Raw genomic sequence first — 22977 nt, 5'->3', positions numbered from 1 at the left:
CCAGTTTGATGCCTATTTCACGTTGTCTGTAGTTTTGAACTTCTCTATTTTACTATTAGCATCAAGAAATAACTAATAAAATAAGAAAACCATTCTAGTTAAAAAAAAAAATACCTGTCTATTTTAACTTAAATGTGAGTGCAGGCTAGCTGTTCCCATCATGTACTGTTTGGGGAAGGATTTTTTTATATACTTCTCACATCCACCACAGACCCATTCTCTCTTGTCTTGGTCAAAATTTGCTACTTGGCAAATTTGAGAAATCCATTTTGTGTAGATCTACAGCACCATCACTGATCCCCTGACGGAGATTTGGGCATCAGTCAACTTATTAGTAAAATACAGTATTTGCTATGTTTGTAACTGCAGATCAGTGTGTCTTAATAATTTATTGGTTCTAAATGCCAGAATATTGTAAATGAGGAACATTGTGAACTAGAACATTGTAACATTGGGCTCTACTGTATATTTTGTTAATTGCTTTCTTTGCATGTCATTCTGTTTAGGATCAAGTTTCCTCCCAATCCTTTTCGCTTCTCAAAGTTTGGTTTTCACAACAAGTTTTTACTGTAGTCTTATCCTTCCTTAACCCCTTGACTGTCGCAACCTCCAATCCTGAGGTGTCTCCTGGTGTCGCAAAGTTTCAAAAAAAAAAAAAAAATATTTGTGAAATGATAGAGAATCTTTTCCCGATTGTAATGACATCAAAAAAACGAAATTTGATGGAAAACTGACGGAATTATGCTCTCGCGAAGTTAGCGACCTCGGCGATATTTACAAATCGGCGATTTCGCCCACTTTGAGCCCTATTTTCGGCTAATTCCCTTGTTCCAGTCGACCAAACTCATAGCTATTTCTTTAGAACTCCATTTTTTCTATCAATTGAGTACAAGAAACTGCCCATTTACCGATTTCAACTACCCAATAATGTGGTCAGAAATTTGCAATTTGGCCAATTTCACGAAAATTAAAAAATATGACTATTTCAAAATAAGGTCCAGAATGAACAATGCAGGCATTCCTGGCTCTAAAATAACATTTTCTTTGTTCATCAGTCATGTCTCCAGGCCCCTCTGATATTACTCTTGCTTTCTATTTAGAATTTTTATTCAAACAAAAAATGGAAGACTTACTATTATGCAGACTACTGCAATACTGTAATAATTGTATAAATAACATTAACTCATTCATGACTGCATATTAGAATGGCTAGTTGGACATTTATTAGACAATGACATCATTTGTTTACTTTTGAACATTGGCAAAAATTAAACATTTCCCCTACTTTGAGCTCCATTTCCAGGTTCTTTTTATAGTAAAATCAATCAAAATCACCTCCATTTCTATATGTTTTCCACTCTATCAAATGAGACCAAGAAAACGAGAATACAACCATAAATACTATACGAAAATAGACCACAAAGTTGGCATTTTAATTAAAAAAAACGGTCAGTTTTTTTTTTCCTCATTATGCACTGCGTGCTCCAGGATTTTTTTTATATGGTGCACACTGACCACACAGACCCATTCTCTCACATGTGGGCCTACCAGCTTTCTCCTGCTTGATTTGAAGCCGCTAGAATTTATGAGTATATATATGTCAAATACGGTACCTCGTAAGACGTATATATACGGCCACGACAGTCAAAGGGTTAAGATGCCTACTTAAGAAACTTTGCTTGCTTTCTTTCATCAGGTTACTACATATCTCACACCTCACTATTATACCTGTACCTGCTGTCATTTTTGGTCCTTTTATGTTAGAAGTGATCAAGGCCACAGGACCAAAATATTTTCTAATAACTGTATCCTAGTGTTTGCCTTGGGTTGGTGAAATAATCTTTCTGAATTAGAGGTGCTGGTAGCTAGATTGTTAAACCTCAGCAAATTGCTTTGATAAGAAAGCTGGGCTCTTTTACTGTTTGTGCCTTTTCTATGTAAAGTAAATGTAGTGCAGTATATTATCATTCATTAAACTAATAGCTAATTTTTTTTTTTTCAGGTTGTGTGTAACACTGATGGACAATTGTGTTTACTGTACAAATGCTGTGTATAGAATGTAAATTATACTATGAAAACTAAGTATCTTTTATTTTCTTGAGTTTACTAAATACTGTCAGTTGATTTCTGTATTAGTACTTGTCAGGTCTGTAGCTTATTAACCTTTCCCTCCTCCCCATACAATGTTAAACTACAGGTATTGTCAAATATTTGAAGTATAAAAAAAAATGTAGAAGTACCAGAGTACCTATGAAAATTGTTGAGAATCAACAAACTGGCAAAAAGTAAGACTTTTTGATGATAAAATAGAAATATGGAAGCATCTTTGAAAGAGCTTAACCCTTTCAGGGTCCGTCCCATAGATCTACGGCTTTACATTCAGGGTCCAAACCGTAGATCTACGTCATGAGCTCAGCTCACTCTGATAAACTGTGAGTGGTACATTTGGGCCTAGATATGAGAGAATACATCTATGTGGTATGTGTGCACCACATAAAACAGATCCTGCAGCACACTGTGTATAATAAGAGAAAAAAAACTGAAATCATGATTTTTCAATTAAAACAGCGACTTTGCAGTGTTTTTTCGTATGTTTTTTATAGTTCTTTTTGCGATTTCTTGGTCTCATTTGATAGAATGGAAGACATATTACAGAAATAGAGATGATTTTGATTGGTTTTAGCACTGGAAATGGCTTGAAACTGAGCTCAAAGTAGCAGAAATGTTAAATTTTTGCCGATATTCAAGAGTAAACAAACGACCTCACACATCTAATACACACCCGCTGGTGGGTCTAATATGCATTCACAAATATGGTGATGATATTTATACAATTATTACAGTATTGCATAACAGTAAATCTTCTATTTTTGGTGTGAATAAAAATTCATTATGTGAATAAAAAATCAAAATTAAATTTATTTGTAAAGCCTCAAAACGTAACTAATGAACAGAGGAAATGTTAGTTTAGTTCCAGGAATACCTACATTGTTTATTCTGGACCCTATTTTGAAATTGGAATATTTTGAACTTTGTGTTAAATTGGCCAAATTAACAATTTCTGATCTTTAATTTGTAGTTGAAACAGTTGACTTGGCGAATTCTTGTGCTCAGTCGATAGAATAGAAGTAATACTAGTGAAATAGCTAAGAATTTGGTTGACTGGAATAATATAATTGGCCTAAAATGGGAGTCAAAGTCGGCAAAATCGCCGATTTGTAAATATCACTGACACATCAAAATTCGCGAGAGCATAATTTCGTCAATTTTCCATCATATTTTGTACTTTTTGTTTTATTACCTTCACAAAAAGATTCTCTACCATTTCATAAGAAAAAATAACTAATTTTTTTTTTGAAAATTCTTGGACACTGGGGCACCACTTCAGATTTGGGCCTTGGACCCTGAAAGGGCTAACAAGGAAACCCCTTTCAAGAGGGTGCCTTAATATTAGTGATGGCTCTTGAAGCATAGGTACCTTCCCCTTCCTTGAATCAAACCAGATTACCCTCACTCTCTTTTCCTTGGTGCTGTATGACCCTTAAATGCTAAATATTTCTCCATGAATATAATACCGTAATAATCCCTAGTTGCTTTAGCTACTAGACCAGTGGAATTGGCTTGGGAAAAAGTTTTCCTATGTTGAACCAGTCAGTGATGCTGAACAAAGCCACAAGGCTCCTAAATTATGATCATGATAAACATTAAATGTTACCCAAGAAAAGATTCAAATTGTTTCTAAAAACAGTAGGGAAGATGCCCTCTTGGGCTAACTTGATTGCCATGAAGTAGCTGGTGAGAATCATTCCTTGCCATGAAGTGGCTGATGGAAATCATTCCTTGAAATCATTGGACCAGCATAAAAAAAAAAAAAACTAGTTTTATGTAATACTGAAGAGCTGTTACATGTCCTAAATGTATTGCTTGTCTGCGGTGGTTAAATAAAAAGGATGGTTTGCAAAACCACACTGTTTTCTGCATAGTACTTCATAAAAACAAAAATGTATGCGTGAGGATTACCGATATATTGGCCGACTTCTCTACCCAAAATACTGTACAGATACAGTATATTCTTATTAAGCCTGTTTGACCTGGTAACATCAAAGTGACGCAAGCTAACATGAAATGGACCGGAAATGGTGATCGTGATTCCAATGGAGTAACTCCCATGAAACAAGTATGTAACTGATGTAGATGATAGTACACTAAAGTTACCATTCACAGTTCAGTGGAAAACTCTGATATGACTGCTTACCAGGCTGTTGTGGGTAGGTACCCTCTTACTGCCCAGGACAGGGTTTTTAAACTAAAAACAAAACCAGGCCGGACCTGGCATCTTGTAGATGAATGATTCAGAGAACCGACACGTTGATAAATTAGACACATGTGCAACTCTTGGGTATCTTTGAGGAAACGTTTTGCCACACAGTGGCTTCGTCAGTCCATACAAAGGAGAATGGTGAAGAACAGGAGGAGTTTGAGGTAATCAGTCCCTCAGCCTTGAGTTGATGTGGTCAGTCCATCAATCTTTTCAAGATTGATGGGCTGACCACAGTTAGATGCGAGTAAAGGTCTCAGTTTGCTCGGTCAAATTGCCAGCATGGGCTATGAGGAGCTGGTGAATATGAAGGAGAAATAAGGATGATTGAAAAATGATCGCTGTCACGCAAGTCCAGGAGAACAGATCAGGCGAAGTCTAGTACAGTTGAGAAAGAGCAGACAGAGATCGATGCAAGAGAGAATGAGTATGAAGATCAAAATGGGTGGGAGCACCGGTATTTAAAACATGGTGGGCATTGAAATCGCCAAGTAACAGAAGTGGTGGTGTTAAGGAAGAAACCAGAAATGCAACATCTGGGATAGATAATGCCCAAGGAGAGAGATACAAACAACAGATTGTATACCACTTGTTCAAGTGGATACGGGTTGCAGTGTACTGCAGCGAAGTATGAACGAAGAGCTGACAGTATGGAATACCTGCACGTATAAGAAGTCCACTTTCATTAAAGGATCCATCAGAAAAGGATCTGATGAATACTGTATAATAAATCACAGCCCGAGATGGGATGGATAACAGCGGAGCATAATTTAGGTTTTCTTGTAAACATAAACAAGGGAAAACTGGGAAAGCAACACCGGAAGCTCACCCTGGTTACCTTTGAGGCCACAGATGTAAATAAGCCATGATTTGTGAAGAGAAAGATACAAGAAATCTGAAGGTAGAGCTATCTACGGACTAGTAGGGTTAGGAAAGTTCACATGTGGAGGCAGTGGAAAACTTTAAGCAGCAAAGGATTGGTACATTGTGAAGAAAGGAGTTGTGCAGATGGAGAAGAATGAAGAGGAGGAACAGGAGGTAGATCAGTGTGTATCAATGGTCTAGTCTCCTCAGTATATCCTGAGATAGCTTCAAGTGTTTCAGAGGACAAGGACGTATGTGGTACAATATTGGAGATGGAAGGAGGAGGGTGAGTAAAGATCGGGGTGACATAGGGGGGGATGAAAGGATAAGAGGAACTGGGGAAGAAGCTTGGGAGGGGAAAGGAGAGGAGGCGACCTGGGAGGGGGCAGAAGAGGAAACTTGGGAGGGGACAGGAAGGTACTGTACGAGGAGGATGAACCTCCACACTCGTAAAAGAGCCACTTAGCGGTAAAGAACCGGGTACAGAGACTGGGAAGGAAAAATGTGCAGATTGTAGAAGGGAAGGAGGGGTTAGAGGAGATTTTAACAATGGGAATGTTTTGGACTTCAGAGAAGGAGAGGGGCGATGGGGAGTAGGTGTTGTACGAGGTCTTCTAGACACACAAACGTGCAAGTGAGAAGAGGAAGAGGTGAGAACAGAATAAGGTGCCGAGGTAGGGACCTCTGAGTCCAGGACAACAAAAGAATTAGAGATGGGGGGGGGGGTGACTGTGGAAGCGGTGAGCACAGAGGAGGCTGCGGAAGTTGGGGGATGTTTAGTAACTTGAGAATAAGAAATAAAGGTAAGTCAACCTTGGAGGCATAGATGAGACTGCCATAGCATATGGGAGGCCTTCTGCCTCTTTGAGACAGCAGATTTCATGCTAATTTAAATTATTATTATTATTATAATCAAAAAGAAGTGCTAAGCCACAAGGACTATACAGCGCTGCAGGGCAGGAAGGAAGCGAGGGCATCAGGTGGCAAAAGGGAGATGGATGAGTAATAGGTTACGGATGACAGCGGGGTAGTGGATGGTGAAAGGGTAAAGGGCAGCAAGAGACTGAACTAGAAAGGGTTGAGGGGAGTGCGAAAAGTATCATCAGAGGTTGTGGAGTAAATCAGTCGTTGTCAAGAAGTCAATGAGAGAGTCAGGATTAAAGGAGGGTCCATCAGCAAGAAGGGAAGGTAAAGAGAGAGTAGTAGAACGAAGACGACGTTGGAGGTAAATTCTGCGTGCTCGTTGATAGAGAGGGCAGTCTAACAGAATGTGGCTAATCGATACTGGAACTTGACACTGCTCACAGAGGGGAACAGGGTGCCTCTCCATGAGATACCAGTGAGTAAGACGAGTGTGGCCAATGCGAAGGTGGGAGAGAGTGTCTCCCAACCTCGGCACTGATGACAAGAAGACGGCCAGTAACCTATGCTCGGTTTAATAGAATGAAGTTTGTTACCGAGCAGAGTTGACCAACGTTGTTGCCAACGGGTGCGAAGGTGGGTAGCTATTGCAGCAAAATAGTCCAGAAATGGAACACCTCGATAGGAAATTGGTAGGTCATGTACTGCTGACCGCGCAGCAGTGTCTGCCTGTTCATTGCCCTGTATGTCGACATGACCAGGGACCCAACAAAAAACAATATCTTTGTTTGGTAGAGATATGGCGTAGCCAAAGTTGGATACGGAGAACTAGGGGATGAGATGTATCAAATTTTCGTATAGCCTGTAGAGCACTAAGGGAGTCTGAGACGACTACAAATGATGACACAGGCATAGATGCGATACGAATAAGTGCTGCAAGAATGGCATACAGTTCAGCAGTAAAAATGCTAGCTGAAGATAGTAAATGCCCCCGCACGATGCTGTCCGGAAACACTGCTGCGAATCCGACGCCGTCTGAAGACTTAGAGCCATCTGTGTACACAGCGGTGGCATGAGAATGGGAGTGGAAGTGATCAAGAAAAAGAGAGCGGGAAGCCACCGTAGGCAGTTGAGCTTTCGAGCAAGGGAGTGAGAAAGAACAGACCCGAACAGCTGGAACTTCCCAGGGGGGTAGGGAAAAGTGAGATGCTACATGAACATATAAAGGCGGTAACTGAAGGGAAGACAAGAGTGAATGTAGGCGAAGAGAAAAGGGACGGAGCAAACGGGCGGCGAACGAATAAAGAATGTCTACTAATATTGGTGACCATTCTATAAATGGAAGGATTGTGTAGATCGTGAGAGCGTACATAGTAGCGAAGGCAATGGGCATCACGGCGATCAGACAAGGATGGAACATTCGCTTCTGTATAGAGGCTCTCAACAGGGGAAGAGCGAAAAGCACCAAGGCACAAACGTAATCCTTGGTGATGGATAGAGTTAAGGCTAGAGAGAGTAGCAGGAGAGGCCGCGGAATAAATCTGGTCACCATAATCGAGTTTCGATAAAACGAGGGCTGAATGTAGGCGAAGCAGAGTTCGACGATCAGCTCCCCAGGAAAGATGAGCAAGGGTTTTAAGAAGGTTTAGCCGGCTGTGACAAGTTGCCTTCAGAGAGGTAATGTGAGGTTTCCAGGATAACCTACGGTCAAAGAGAAGGCCTAGAAACCTGACTGTATCACGTTCGGGGATACGGGAGCCATAGAGATACAAAGGATGATCGGAGATAACAGAGCGTCTAGTGAAAGTAATTTGGTGAGTTTTGGTACTTGAAAATTTAAACCCATGCGTGGTGGCCCAAGTGGAAACACGGTCAACCGCATGCTGGAGAGAAACTGCAATAAGATGACAGTCAGCGCCTGCACAAGCAATAGCGAAGTCATCAACATAGAGTGATGACCAAATATTGGGTGAAAGAACAGAGGCCAAATCATTTATAGCAAGGACAAACAGTGTTGTGCTTAGAACACATCCCTGAGGGACACCTTCAGCTTGGACGAAGTCCGGGGAAAGAACATTATTGACTCGAACACGGAAATGTCTGTCAGTTAAAAAGTTCTTAAGGAAGGATGGTAGATTGCCTCGGAGGCCTAAGGAATGGGCTTGGGCCAAAATATTATATCTCCAAGTTGTGTCATATGCCTTCTCAAGGTCAAAAAATATGGCAATAACTGAGTGATTATTCGCAAAGGCATTACGAACATACATATCCAAGCGTAGTAAGGGGTCTATGGTAGAACGACCCTTACGAAAGCCATATTGACTAGCGGAGAGACTGTTGTGTGTCTCTAAATACCACATTAAACGTCGATTTACGAGACGTTCCATCACTTTGCAAACTGCACTAGTAAGAGCGATGGGGCGATAGTGGGAGGCATCATGTCCTGTAGTACCCGGTTTGCGGAAAGGGAGAACAATGGCAGATTTCCACAGCTGGGGAAGAACTCCTTGTGCCCAAATAAGATTGAAGAGGTGTAAGAGGACTACAAGGGCTGACCGATGTAAATGTTGTAACATACGAATATGAATGTCGTCAGGCCCAGCTGCCGATGATCGGCAAGCTGAGAGCGTTGCCTCCAGTTCTTGAAGTGTAAAAGGCACATTATACTGTTCTTCTCTGAGAGAAGAAAAGTCCAAGGGTACTAACTCTCTGGCAGACTTTGAGGAAAGAAACGAGGGGCATAGATGGAGCCCTCGGGAAATACGGACCAGATTTGTGCCAAGTTCAATGGCAACGTCGAGAGGGTTTGCTACATCAACACCAGCGACCCATAGAACAGGAGCCGGGTCAGGAGAGTATTTACCACTCAATTTCCTCACTTTTTTCCAGACTGCACTCATAGAAGAAGCAGAGGTGATGGTGGAAACATAGTCTCGCCAACAAGTGCGTTTAGCTTCACGGATGACACGGCGAGCGATCGCACGCTTCTGCTTAAAATCAAGAAGTCTCAGCAGTTCTATTGTACCGGTACCTGCCCCATGCAGCACGTTTCAAACGTACTGCATGAGCACAAGCAGGAGACCACCAAGGCACGCACTTCTGAGAATGCCTGCCTGAGGTTTGGGGTATAGAATGAGAAGCTGCGGTATAAACTGACATCGAGAAGATGTGTAGGAGCTCATCAATGGAGGATGAAGAAGGAACCTAACTAAAAGCAGTGAGGTGTGAGTAAAGATCCCAATTTGCCCGATCAAATTGCCAGCGAGGGCTACGGAAAGGTGGTGAATAGGAAGGAGAAGTAAGAATGATCGGAAAATGATCGCTGTCATGTAAGTCTGGTAGAACAGACCAGGTGAAGTCTAGTGCAGTGGAGGAAGAGCAGACTGATAGATCGATGCAAGAGAGAGTATGAGTACGAGGATCAAAATGGGTGGGAGTACCCGTATTTAAAACATGGAGGGGGTGAGAGGCGAGAAAAGCCTCCAACTGGATGCCACGTGAGTCACAATGAGACCACCCCAGAGGAAATGGTGGGCATTAAAATCACCAAGTAACAGAAGTGGTGGTGGTAAGGATGAAACAAGAAAGGCAAAGTCTGGGATAGAAAATGCTCGAGAAGGAGAGAGATATAAAGAACATATTGTAAACCACTTATTCAAGTGGATACGGGCTGCAGTGTAATGCAGCGAGGTATGGACAAATAGCTGACTGTACGGAATATCATTGCGTAGAAGAAGGGCACTTTCATTAAAGGTCCCATCTGAGAAAGGATCCGAAGAATACAATAAATTATAGCCTGAGATAGGTTGGAAAACAGCCGAGTGTAATTTTGGTTCTTGTAAGCAAGCACCAACAGGGGAAAACCTGGAAAGCAACATCTGAAGCTCACCCCGATTACCCCTGAGGCCGCGGATATTCCATTGTAAATAGGCCATGATTGGCGATGAAGAAAATATCAGGAATCTGTAGGTAAAGGCACCTACGGACTAGAGGGGTTAGAAAAGTCAACGTGTGGTGGCATTGGAAGACGTTCAAGTAGCGAAGGAACGGAGCGTTGCGAAGAATGGGGTTGTGAAGATGGAGGAGAGGGAAGAGAAGGAACAGGAAGTGAATCAGTGTCCATTGAAGGTTTAGTCTCTGCAATATATTCTGAAATGGCTTCAAGTGTTTCTGAATTCAAAGATGTATGGGAGACCATATTGGAGATAGGAGGAGGAGGAGGGTGAGTAAAGATTGGGACAGTAATGGACTGTGCCAAAGTAGAGGGGGAGGGAAGAGTGTAAGGGACTGGAGATGAAGTGTGGGGGGGGACAGAAGAGGCAGAAACCTGGGAGGTGGCAGAAGAGGGAGAAACTTGGGAGGGGACGGGGGTGGAAGGCATAGTACGAGGAGGAGGGTGACTCTCCACACTTGTAATAGAGCCAGAGAGAGGGGAAGAACTAGGTACAGAGACTGGAAAGGTAAAGTGTGGAGGTGGAAGAAGGGAAGGAAGGGGCAAAGAAGATTTGAGCAATGTGGATTTTTTGGACTTCTGAGTAGAGGGGCGATTGGTATTAGGTGTCGTACGAGGTCTTGTCGATACTGGGGCTTGTGAGGAAGGACGCGAAGATGTGAGAACAGACTGAGTTGTAGTCGGGACGTCAGAGCCAAGGACAGCAAAAGGATTAGATGCCGTAGTGGCTATGGGAGGGGTAACAACAGAGGAGGCTGCAGAAGATGGGACCCCAGAAGTGGGGGAATGTTTGGAAACACGAGAATAAGAAACACGGGGTAGTCCCCCTTGGAGGCGGAGATGAGTAACTGCCATAGCATAAGGGAGACCTTCTGCCTCTTTGAGGCAACGGATTTCACGTTCATTTAACCCTTTGAGGGTTTTGGTCGTACTAGTACGTTTTACGCGTAGGGGTTTTTGACGTACTAGTACTCATAAATTCTAGCGGCCTCAAATCTAGTGGGAGAAAGCTGGTAGGCCTTCATATGAAAGAATGGGTCTATGTGGTCAGTGTGCACAGTCTAAAAAAATCCTGCAGCACACAGTGCATAATGAGAAAAAAAAAACTTTGACCATTTTTTTTTAATAAATCAGCAACTTTGCAGTGTATTTTCCTATGGTATTTATTGTTGTATTCTAGTTTTCTTGGTCTCATTTTATAGAATGGAAGACATATTACAGAAATTGAGATGATTTTGACTGGTTTTACAATGAAAGGTGCCTTGAAATTGAGCTCAAAGTAGCAGAAATGTTCGATTTTTACCAAACTTCAAAAGTAAACAAATCGTGCCAAGCGTGCAATACACATCAACTGGTGAGTCTAATATTCTTTCACAAGTGCACCAATAATATTTATACCATTTTTTACACTAATGCAGTAGTCTGCATAACAGTAAATCTTATATTTTTTGTGAGAATAAAAATTCAAAGTGGAAAGCAAAAGAATATAAGAGGGGCCTTGAGATGTGACTAATGACTAGAGGAAATGTCATTTTAGTGCCAGGAATGTCTTTCTTGTTTATTCTGGACCCTATTCGGAAATTGGCATCTTTTGAAATTTGTGTGAAATTGGCAAAATTGCTAAATTCTGACCACTGTACTGGATAGTTGAATTTCTAAATGGGTGGTTTCTTGCACCCATTCGATAGAAAAAATGGAGTTCTAGCGAAATATGCATGTTTTTTGTCGACTAGTACAGTGAAATTGGCCGAAAATGGGGCTCAAAGTGGGCAAAATCGCCGATGCGTAAACATCGCCGAGACCGCTAACTTTGCGAGAGCATAATTCCGTAAGTTTTCTATCAAATTTCAAACTTTTGGTGTCTTTATGATCGGGAAAAGATTCTCTATCTTTTCATAAGAGAAAATAATTTTTTTTTTTTTAAATTTGGCCGACCCTGAGAACGAGTTTCGGAGAGGGCCTGTCGACCCTCAAAGGGTTAAGTAGACCTGGCAACGGCGGGAGTACGAAGGGTGAGCTTCATTACAATTAAGGCAAGATGGAGGTTGACTGCAAGATGTATTAGAATGGTTGTCGGCACCACAGACTGGGCATTCGGCCATAGATCTGCAATATTTCGCTGGGTGACCAAAATGCCAGCAATTTCTACATTGTTGCGGTGTAGGTATCACCTTTCGAACTTGTAACCGATGTCCCGCGACATATACAGAGGACGGGAGTTCTCGGCTGTCAAAAGTTAAACGAGCCACATTGCAAGGGTAACGTCTCCACCCCCGGGCAGGAAGGACATAAGTGTCTACTTTGAGGATTGGGAGATCCTGGAGTTCCAGCTGTTCAAAAATGTCATTGCCACATGACTGGAAATTCTGTTGGACTATGGTATGGGGCAGAATGACAGTACCACTACAAGAATTGAGAGAAAGATGTTTTTCAATAGTGACAGGAGTAGTATCGATATTCGAAAGGAGAGAAAGATCATGAGCTTGGGCAGCATTCTGGACAGTGACGATGCGCATACCGCTCTTGAGAGCATGAAATGAAATATCTCTACCAACATGACGCAGGAGCGCTTTGCCAATACTATGGTCAGAAAGGTAGGCAGAAGAAGAAGTCGGTCTTAAAGTAAAGAATTTAGTCCATTGTGTGGTCCGAAACTGAGCGTGGAGAGGGAGTGCTTGACGTGTCGGTCTTTTCCGTGTAGAATGGGAAGGTAGCGAAGGAGCATCATCAGGAGATTGACGTTGGCGTTTAGGAGTAGGACCGGAGTTGGTCCGGCGTGAAATGGGCGGGCGATTCGAAAATTGCCGTACCGTAGAGGGAGAAGCCGGAAGCATAGTCAAAGGAGAGCGGAGTTCAGACAAATCGAAGGAGTCAGTCGAAGCCCCGGTACCTGAAGCGGGTGAGGAAACAGCACCAGCAAGAGGTACAGGGGCATCAGGAGTGTCCGAAGAGTGGTCTAAACACAAGGCAGGGTCAGAATGGGGTGCGGTATCAAGAAGGGGCCCGGGGGTAGTGGGTTCATGGACTAGGGCTGCCATGGTTAGGTTACTCCTTTGCTTTTTGTTTTTAAGAAAAAAAAAGAAGAAAAAAATAAAAAAAGAATAAAAAAAGGGGGGAGCGGGGAGGAATAGTTCCCAGGAGGAATGAAAGGGCCGGAAATCTCCCTCCGCGCCCAAGAGGACCTCAACACTGCTAGTAGCGCAGATGCAGCATGGAACCCGTGCCATACCCTACCCTTCATGCCAGTAAACCAGCAATCCGGGATAGCAACCTCACATCTGCCGAGCTACCTCGGTGGACAAAAGAGAGGGCGGCCGGATATCCGCCACAAAGCATACCTCCTTCGGCCACCACCCCCGGAATCCGAAAGGTGGCTTCCAGAGATACACCCGTCGCCCGAAAGACACCCAAAGCTACTCCGGGATACCGGAGAGGGATCGGGACATCCCCAGGCAATCCAGATTCCACGGCAAACTACGCCACCGCCAAGAACCTCTACGGAATGGGATGGACCCCGGTGTTCTTTCCCCTACCTAGGAACTAGCGTGCCTGTGGGAGAAATCCCAAAGGCCAAAAAGAGGAAGGGCAAAAGGGAGGGGTGAGGAGGAGGAGGAGGAATGGAAAAAGGGGAGGATGGGATAGGGGAGGGGAGAATGGGGGGTAATTAGGTTCGGTCTGAGGAAGAAGACCGACAGGGCTAATTCCTCAGACCAAGAGCCTCTTCACCACGCCAAGGAGCCCCCCTTAAAGAGGTGCTAATTTAAATAAATTTGGCAATGGCAGGACTAAGATGAGTGAGCCTCATGGCAATTAAGGCAATAGGGAGGTAGACTACAAGACGTATTGGTATGGTCATCGGCACCACAGACTGGGCATTTGGCCGTGGACCTGCGGTATTTTGCTGGATGACCAAAACGCCAGTAATTTCTACACTGTTGCTGTGTAGGAATCGCCTTTCGAATTTTTAAACGGTGTCCTGCAATATAAATAGAGGATGGAAGCTCACGGCAGTGAAAAGTTAAGCGAGCTACATAGCAAGGTATCATCTGCACTTGCAGGCAGGGAGGACATAAGTGTCGACTTTGAGGATTGGGAGATCTTGGAATTCAAGCTGTTCCAGAAGGTCATTGCCACGTCTGGTAATTCTGTTGGACAATGGTATGGGGTAGAATGACAATACGACTACAAGAATTGAGGGAATGTTTTTCAAGTTACAGGAATAGCATCGATAGTTGTAAGGAGAGAAAGCTCGCAAGCTTGGCTAGCATTCTGGACAGTGATGATGGGTGTACCACTCTGGGTGTACCATTGTGTAGTTTGAAACACAGCATGTAAGGGGGGTGCCTGATGTGCTGGTCTATTCTGAGAATGAGAAGGAAGCGAAGTAGTATCATCAGGTAATGATCTTGGGTGTGGGACTGGAGTTGGTCTGACATTGGACAGGCGGGCGATTCTAAAATTGCCGCACTGTAGAGGGAGAAGCCGGAAGCATAGTCAAAAGAGCGGAGGTCAGACGTATCAAAGAAGTCAGTCGAAACACAGGTACCAGCAAGAGGTACGGGGGCATTAGAATGTCTGAAGAGTGGTCAAATAATGAGGCAGGGTCAGAACAGGGTGCGGTATCAGAAAGGGGCCCAGAGGGAGCAGGTTCGTGGATTTGGGACTCCATGGTTATGTCACTTCTTTCTTTTGTCGTTTAGAAAAAAAAAACGAAAAAGAAAAAAGGGGGGAACATGGAGGAATAGCTCCTAGGAGGCAAATAAAAAAGGCCGTAAATACCCCTCCACGCCTGAAAGGACCCCAGCACCACAAGTAGTGCAAATGTGGCATGAAACCTGTGCTATACCCTACCCTTCATGCCAGTAAACCAGCAATCCAGGATGGCAACCTCGCATCTGCTGAGCCACCTCGGTGGACAAAAGAGAGGGTGGCCGAACACCCGCCATAAAGCATACCTCCTTCAGCCACCTTCCCCTGGAATCCAACAGGTAGCCTCCAGATATGCACCTGTCGCCTAAAGACACCCCCCCCCCCAGGAGACCGGAGAGGGATTGGGACACTTCCAGGCGATCCAGATTCAATGGCAAACTACACTACCGCCAAGGACCTCAACAGAATGGGATGGACCCCGGTACCCTTCCCCTACCTAGGAACTAGAGTGCCTGTGGGAAGACTCCCAAAGGCTGAAAATAGGAAAGGAATAGGGGAGGGATGGGGAAGAGGAAAGAAAAAAAAAAAAAGGGAGGATGGGATAGGGAAGGGAGAATTGGGGGGGTAATTAGGTTCAGTTTGAGGAAGGAGACCAAAAGGTCTAATTCGTCAGACCAAGAGCCTCTTCACTGTGCCAAGCTGTATAGCCCTTGTGGCTTAGCACTTCTTTTTGATTATAATAATAATTCACTGTGCCAAGGAGCCCCCCTTGATGAGGTCTGCTCTTGTAGTTATAAACAGGTATTATTATTATAATCAAAAAGAAGTGCTAAGCCACAAGGGCTATACAGCTATAAACAGGTAAATGTTCATTAGGAAACTAAAGAATCTTTCCAATTTTAATGTTTATTTTTCAAATAAATGGATGAGATTATCAACCATACACAGGCACTAAACCCAAATGCAGATTTAAGATAAAGTGTACTGCTTATCTAAAGTTTCCCCTCAAGGAAGGTTCCTTGATGTTGGTGAGGGGCTCTTGATTTAGGGAATTGGATCTGTGCTCCAGTTCCCCGAATTAAGCCTGAATGCCTTCCACATCCCCCCCCCTCAGGCGCTGTATAATCCTCCGGGTTTAGCGCTTCCCCCTTGATTATAATAATAATAAAGCAAAATAATTCCACATTTTGAACTACAGTACTACATTATATCAAACCTATTTTACGAGCTGCTGGTACCCTCAAGGAAGGTGCTTTGAGACTGGTGAAGCTAAGATCTTTGAGGGAATATGAGCTTCCTTTCCCCTCTTAATTCACATTTTACCTCAAGTGAGGCACCATGATGCTGCTTAGGGTGTTTGTGATCTCAGGAAGTGGACTTATCCTCTTCTTCCTTGAACCCCACCTGATTCACTCTTATTCCACATACTAAACAAGCTGATGCCCTGCCTTGGCTCAAACCTGAATGCCTCAGTCAGGTGGTGCATGATCCTTATGGGTTTAGTGCTTCCTTCTGATTATAAATGGGAATGTCTTACACTAATACTGTTTGCAGCCTTATTACACTTATGGGTTTAATGCTTTCCTTGAGTGTAATACAACAATATTGTTTGCAAACAAGAGGACAGTCCAGTATAAAACTGATTTCACTGGTATTTTGCTTTCATAAATTTCATGCAGGTCAATTAACAATAAGAATTAATATTTAGTAGAACTCCAGAAATTCTAGCTGAATTTTAAATATTTTATATATTTTTTTAAACTAAGGTTGTAATCTAACTGCTTTGGTACCAGGTTTTGCTAGTTTCAATATAACCCTTCAATATACAGTCCTGTATAAAGCTTAGAGAACAACCTGTATAGGTAAGCTATTTATTTAGTTAATTTCCACATTGTATAAATATGACATGGTGAAAATTAAGCTTACATTACCAACTTAAAGTATTAAAGTTTGTACTAAGTATATAATCAGCAATGTTCTTGTCACAACTGGTGAACAATCATAAATTAGATCACATTTAGCACTAGTTTTCATAGCCACATACAATCATTACATAAAGCTTGACAGGTGATCACATTCCTTTATTCCTTTCTTTTAGGTAAAGATGTAAGAGGAGAAAAAAAAAAAATCGTAATCAAAATGAAACAAGTGGTAATTAGGGAAATGAATACAGTGCATTAAATTCAGAAAAAGAACCAAATTTCCATAATACATTCCAGATTGCTAATTATTTCTAAAATGTTTAGTTTACTAAGTTCTCTTTTATCCCCATAATCTCCAATGAAACTAAAACCTCAACCATCACTACTAAAGCCTCCCCCAAAACCTCCACGGTTGCCCCCAAAGCCTCCTCGGTTACCACCGTAACCTCCACGGTCACTGCCAAATCCTCCTTGGCTACCACCAAATCCTCCTCGGCCACCACCGTAACCTCCACGGTTGCCACCAAATCCTCCTCGGCTACCACCGTAACCTCCACGGTCGCCACCATATCCTCCTCGGTTACCACCATAACCTCCAAGGTCGCCACCAAATCCTCCTCGGCTACCACCATAACCCCCACGGCTTCCACGACCATAGCCCCTACCACCTGCAAACCCACTGTTGTTGCTGTAACCTCCTCTGAACCCTCCATTGCTATCTCCAAAACCACCTGTGGAAAGAAAAACATTACAAGCTTTCAGATATTTTCAGTGAACCAGTTAAAGCAAAATGTGAAGACTGATACTGATAATTGCTGCCAAGTTTAGTTGAGTTGAAATTAATGATAAACAAAATGTGCCACTGCAAAAATTTAAGTACGTACTAAAGCTAACCACCAATGTGAAGAGCTGTTTCTTATATTATACAAACTCAAGTTTTATTACCTGGACCATCATCTGTCCTCATTCTCTTCATCTGTGGTCCACCAAACTGACGTGGTGGTCTAGGCGTGTTAAAACCTCCCATACCAATTTGTTCCATGTTGTAGCGGCCTGCATTCATGCGGCACAACTGGCGAATGCAGTTCATTACCTGAAAGATAATTAAAATATCAGAGTACTGAAAAGAAAGTCATCCTTGAGAACAAAACCAATATTAATGACTTTAATTAGCCTTGATTCCTTGAACTTAACAATTTCTGCTCAGGAGAGGGGTTCTTGATCCAAGAAACTGTATCTGCTCCAATTCTTTGACTCAAATGTGAATGCTGCCTTCCATTTTCCCAGGCAGTTATGATCCCTACCAGTTCAACATTCTACCCATGACTGTAGTAATAATGTATTCAATTTCTGCCTCTAAAGCAAACTATTACAAAAAATCCAGCTAAAATGCTCACCATCACATAAATATTATAAGCACACAGTAGAGTAAATCAAGTAAAAATAAAACTTTCCCAAAACTGCTAGAATAACCTTAATTTAGAAAAAGGAGATCCTTATACCATAAACAACTATCATTACATTTCTAATTTACTGATAGCAATAATATCTGAGAAGATAATGCATACATATATTCTTATAGTATATCTTATGTAGTAAGTTGGTAGACAGCAACCACCCAGGGAGGTGGTACTACTGTCCTACCAAGTGAGTGTAACTCGGAAGCCTGTACTTAGTTTTACATGATAGTAGGATTGCTGGTGCCTTTTCTCTGTCTCAAACATGCAAGATTTCAGGTACGTCTTGCTACTTTGACTTACACTTAGGTCACACTACACTTATATTTTCATCAACACTTTCACCTCACTCACACATAATCACTGTTTTTGCAGAGGTGCTCAGATACAACAGTTTAAAAGCATATATAAAGAGATATAACATACCTCCTCCAAACTTGCATGTACAAGCATATATATATATTCACCCATCTGGGTTTTCTTCTATTTTCTTACTAGTTCTTGTTTATTTCCTCTTATCTCCATGGGGAAGTGGAACAGAATTCTTCCTCCATAAGCCATGCATATTATAAAAGGCAACTAAAATGCCAGGGAAAGGGGCTAGTAACCCCTTCTGTATAAATTACTAAATCTAAAAAGAGAAACTTTCGTGTTTCTTTTTGGGTCACCCTGCCTCGGTAGGATACAGCTTTATGTTGAAAGAAGAAAGATTCTTATATATAACAAGTGTAAAATACTAACTCCATGGCAGATACAATAAACATACCAAACAACTTCTAAACAGCACTGAAGAATTATGGACCCAGAGGTCACTCATTATTGTACCCAATCCTACTTCAGTAAAAGGCACCAATGACCAATAAATATTGGCATGCATCAGAGAAGCATTCTGGGTCTTCCATTTCTCCTTTATATCAAATGTTGCCCATTAACTCCAACACCTTTCACTAATGCTATTGCCTTTGCAATAAACAGTCTATAAAAGACCTATTACTATTTGATGATAAAATGTTACTAAACATAGCAAATACATAAAACATGAGTCAAAGTGACAGACTTCCACCCAAACAAATTGAAATTTAATACTTGCATGTAAAAGACTGCAAAAAAGTATCAAAACTGTAGTTATGATCTCAACGATAAGCTATTATATATCCTGCTCTTCAGTGCTAATACTTTCATTCACACAACAAGGAAAGAGGTAAGGAAACTTTTGATGGACCTGGATACATCAAAGGCAATAAGCTATGAGGAGGCACTAACAAAACTGAATCTAATGACACTGCAGGACAGAAGAACCAGGGTACACATGGCAATATATAAAGTATTCAAAAGAATTGATGAGGCAAACAGGGACAGGCTGTTTGAGAGGCAAGAAATGGTATCACTGCATGATACATTGATACTTTTGACATTTCATGTGCATTTTCATTCCTTGTTTATGTCACACCCTATGTAGTATGTATGTTCAACACATTGGCCATCTCTCACTGAGGCAGGGTGACCCAAAAAACACACACGATCAGTCTTTGCACAGGCACTCAGATACGACAGTTCTGTATGTCACAGTAAATATCCCTAACCTCTCATTTAAAGTGCAGGCATTGTGCTTCCCACCTCCAGGACTTATGTCCGGCTAACTGGTTTTCCTGAATCTCTCGCAAAATATTTCCTTGCTCACACTCCAACAACTTGTCAATTCTGAAAAACCATTTATCTACATTCACTTCCATCTAACACGCTCACATGTGCCTGCTGTACGTCCAAACTCCCTGCACACAAAACCTCTTTTTACCCCCTCCATACTTCCCTAGGATGACCCCTACCCTTCCACTACAGATTTATACACCCTCCAAGTCATCCTATTTTGCTCCATCCTCTCTAAATGACCAAACCAACTCAACACTACCTCAGAGATCTGAATAATACTAATAGTAACTCCAAATCTCCTCCTAATTTCCACACTACAAACTCTCTGTATAATATTTACACCACGTTGCCCTTAGACATGGCATCTCCACTGCCTCCAGCCTCCTCCTCGCTGCAGCATTTACGACCCATGCTTCATACCCATATAAGAGTGTTGGTACCATTATACTCTCTACATTCCCTTCTTTGCCTCCATATATAATGCTATTTGTCTCCACAGATACCTCAATGCACCCTGCACATTTTTTCCTTCAATTCTATGGTTTACCTCATCCTTCATAAACTCATCCACTGACAAGTCTACTCCCAAATATCTGAACACATTTACTTCTTCCATACTCCCTTGTCCAATGTGATATTCAATTTTTCTTTACCTAACTTATTTGATAGTCTCATCACCTTGCTCTTACCTATGTTCAGTTTCAACTTTCTTCCTTTACACACCCTTCCAAACTCATCCACTAACCTTTGCAACCTCTCTTAAAAATCTCCCAATAGCACAGTATCATCAGCAAAAATTAACTGTGTCAACTCCCATTCTGTATTCGATTTCCCGTAATTTAATCCCACCCCTCTCCAACACCCTAGCATTTACTTCTTTTACACTCCCATCTATAAATATGTTGAACCACCACAGTGACATTACACACCCCTGTCTAAGGCCTACTTTTACTGGAAAGTAATCTCTCTCTCTCTCCTACACAACCTAACTTAAGCCTCACCATCCTCATGAAAACTCTTTACAGCATTTAGTAACATATTACATATTCCATACATCTGCAACATCTGCTTCCTCATCCACCCTATCATATGCCTTTTCTAAATCCATAAATACAATGAAAACTTCCCTACATTTATCTAAATATTGCTCACTTATATGCTTCGATGTATTTATGTATGTAGTATACTGTTTTCATAAAACTTACTTGTTCATCTTGATGTGAAGGTTCAGTTATACCCTCAGGGTTTGATGCTCCTCTAACAATGAGACTCTCCAAAGATGGCCTCAGTGTCAAGATCTTGGCTGCAAGTTCAGCTGGGAGATCTAAATTAATCCACCCATCCAAGCGAACCTGTGTTAAAGATGATGAAATAAAGGTCAACAGTTATGTGTACACATTATTCTCAGAGCTCAATGTAATATGTACCGTTGTCAATTTTAATTGTATGTGACTAAAAATATTTTGCCTGTGTGATTTTTTTATTAGCACACTGGCCATCTCCCATTGAGGTAGGGTGATCCGAAAAAAGAAGAAACACTTTCACCACCACTTACTATCACTGTCATGCCAGAGGTGTGCCAGCACTGCAACTAGATGCCCCTCCAAACTGCAATATCCCCACCCCTCCTTCAGGGTGCAGGCATTGTACTGCCTACCTCCAGGATTCAAGTCTGGCTAACCAGTTTCCTTGAATCTCTTCATAAATGTTACCTTCCCTGAATTCCTTCATAAATGTTGCCTTCCCTGAATCCCTTCACAAATGTTACCTTAGACATGACATCTCCACTGGCCGCAGTCTCCTCTTCATTGCAACATTTAAAACTCATGCTTTGCATTCATAATGATGTTGATACCACTATACTCTGGTACATTCCCCTTTTTTGCCTTCATGGATAAGGTACCTTGTTTCTACAGATGCCTCAATACCCCACCCACCAGTTTTCCCTCAACATTCTTAACCCTCTTCAATTCTCCTTATACTCCACAATCTTATCACTTGTCTTTTATAAAAACCTCTTATATCTTAACTTTTTCTCCCTTACCATCTCAAAATATGCTAACTCCTTCTCCCTTATCATTCTCTCATTTTACCTCATCATTCTACTAATCGCGTCTCTTCTTTACCGCACCCACCCTCCTACATCCACAAAGTTCCGCTGCACACCAACACTGCATTCTTAAATCTACCACATACCTTTTTGTCCTCCTCGGTACCTATACTCTCTCTACCCCATCTTTCTCCCAACAGTTGTTTATATCTTACCTTAACTTCCTAGTCTAGTTTATAAACTTTCATTTCTCTCTTACTGATGATACTCTCCTAATACCCCAACAGTCATACTGGCCAGGCTGTGGCAGTCACCACCAAAATTCTTATTGCCAGTAGATTGAATCCTAATACCCCATCTCTCTCTCTCTGTGATACAATAAATAATGATCTAATATATCTGTTGCCCTCTAAAAGCATACACATCCAGAAGCCTAGCCATCAATCTTCTATCTGCTATTACACAATCAAAACATGCTGTCACTATGCCCTATATTGTATCTCGAGTATTTATCCTCTTTTTCTTAAAACACGTAAAGTGAGGCCCCGCTTTACGGCATTTCGCCTTACAGCGTTCTGCTAATACAGCGATGTCAAATTATGACCAAAATTTGCTATACGGCAAGCGGTCTTTCAAATACCACGCCCCCCACCCAATTTGTTTACATTTTCCATGACCACTTTCCAAAATTTCAAGTGTTTTAAAGTTACTGCATATTTTATATGTACTCTGATAATTATACTTATGTATACCTGTACCTAAATATACTTACACACTGTGCTGGGATGCAGGTACACATTAAAATCGCTAAGAGTCTCTCTACTCATGACGCCAATACTACGTAATAATAATCACTCTTTGGCACACTAAATGTCTTATTTTACATCAATATAGGCATTTTCATTAATCCATCTATGATATTTTCCTCACAACTATATATGAAACCCATTACACAGCATATAAACATGATACATACACTCACAGAATAAAAATTGATGTAAATATGAGATTTCTTTACAAAACAGCTGTGTAGGGAGTGTCGGAAGAATTACGTTTTCTCTAGTCAAACACTGGGGGATAACTTTACTCTATATATAGCAATTCACGACCCTTGTGGGTTTAGTGCTTATTATTATTATAATAATAATAATAATAATATTAATATTAATAATAATACAGTGGACCCCCGCTTTACGATCAGCTCCAAATGTGACTTATTATGTAAGTGTGTTTGTATGTGTATGTTTGGGGGT

The 22977-nt window shown here is 41.7% G+C and overlaps 2 protein-coding genes across 6 annotated transcripts in view; one reads left to right on the top strand and one right to left on the bottom strand.

Moving 5' to 3' along the window:
- Nucleotides 1-22977, top strand: part of LOC128699965 (cytochrome c oxidase subunit 6C-1) — a 49255-nt gene that overhangs the window by 13498 nt on the left and 12780 nt on the right. Inside the window, exon 4 of one of the 2 annotated variants that reach the window (XM_053792810.2) lies at nucleotides 2003-2082. The exons of the other annotated variant lie outside the window; for it this stretch is intronic. The gene's annotated coding sequence lies outside the window, so the exon portion shown is untranslated. Of the gene's footprint in view, nucleotides 1-2002; nucleotides 2083-22977 lie in introns of those variants that run through there. 2 annotated transcript variants of the gene reach the window in all.
- Nucleotides 15536-22977, bottom strand: part of mle (dosage compensation regulator mle) — an 80296-nt gene continuing 72854 nt past the window's right edge. For all 4 annotated transcript variants that reach the window (XM_070098725.1, XM_053792807.2, XM_070098724.1 and 1 more), the window contains 3 exons: nucleotides 20880-21026; nucleotides 17513-17660; nucleotides 15536-17298 (listed from right to left, as the gene is read on the bottom strand). In XM_070098725.1, coding sequence (XP_069954826.1) covers nucleotides 16940-17298; nucleotides 17513-17660; nucleotides 20880-21026 — 654 coding nt within the window. In that variant the 3' untranslated portion in view covers nucleotides 15536-16939. The remainder of the gene's footprint in view (nucleotides 17299-17512; nucleotides 17661-20879; nucleotides 21027-22977) is intronic.

This window comes from Cherax quadricarinatus, chromosome 64 (assembly GCF_038502225.1).
Source record: "Cherax quadricarinatus isolate ZL_2023a chromosome 64, ASM3850222v1, whole genome shotgun sequence".
NCBI lineage: Eukaryota > Metazoa > Arthropoda > Malacostraca > Decapoda > Parastacidae > Cherax > Cherax quadricarinatus.
This window is presented reverse-complemented; position numbering and strand designations above follow the sequence as displayed.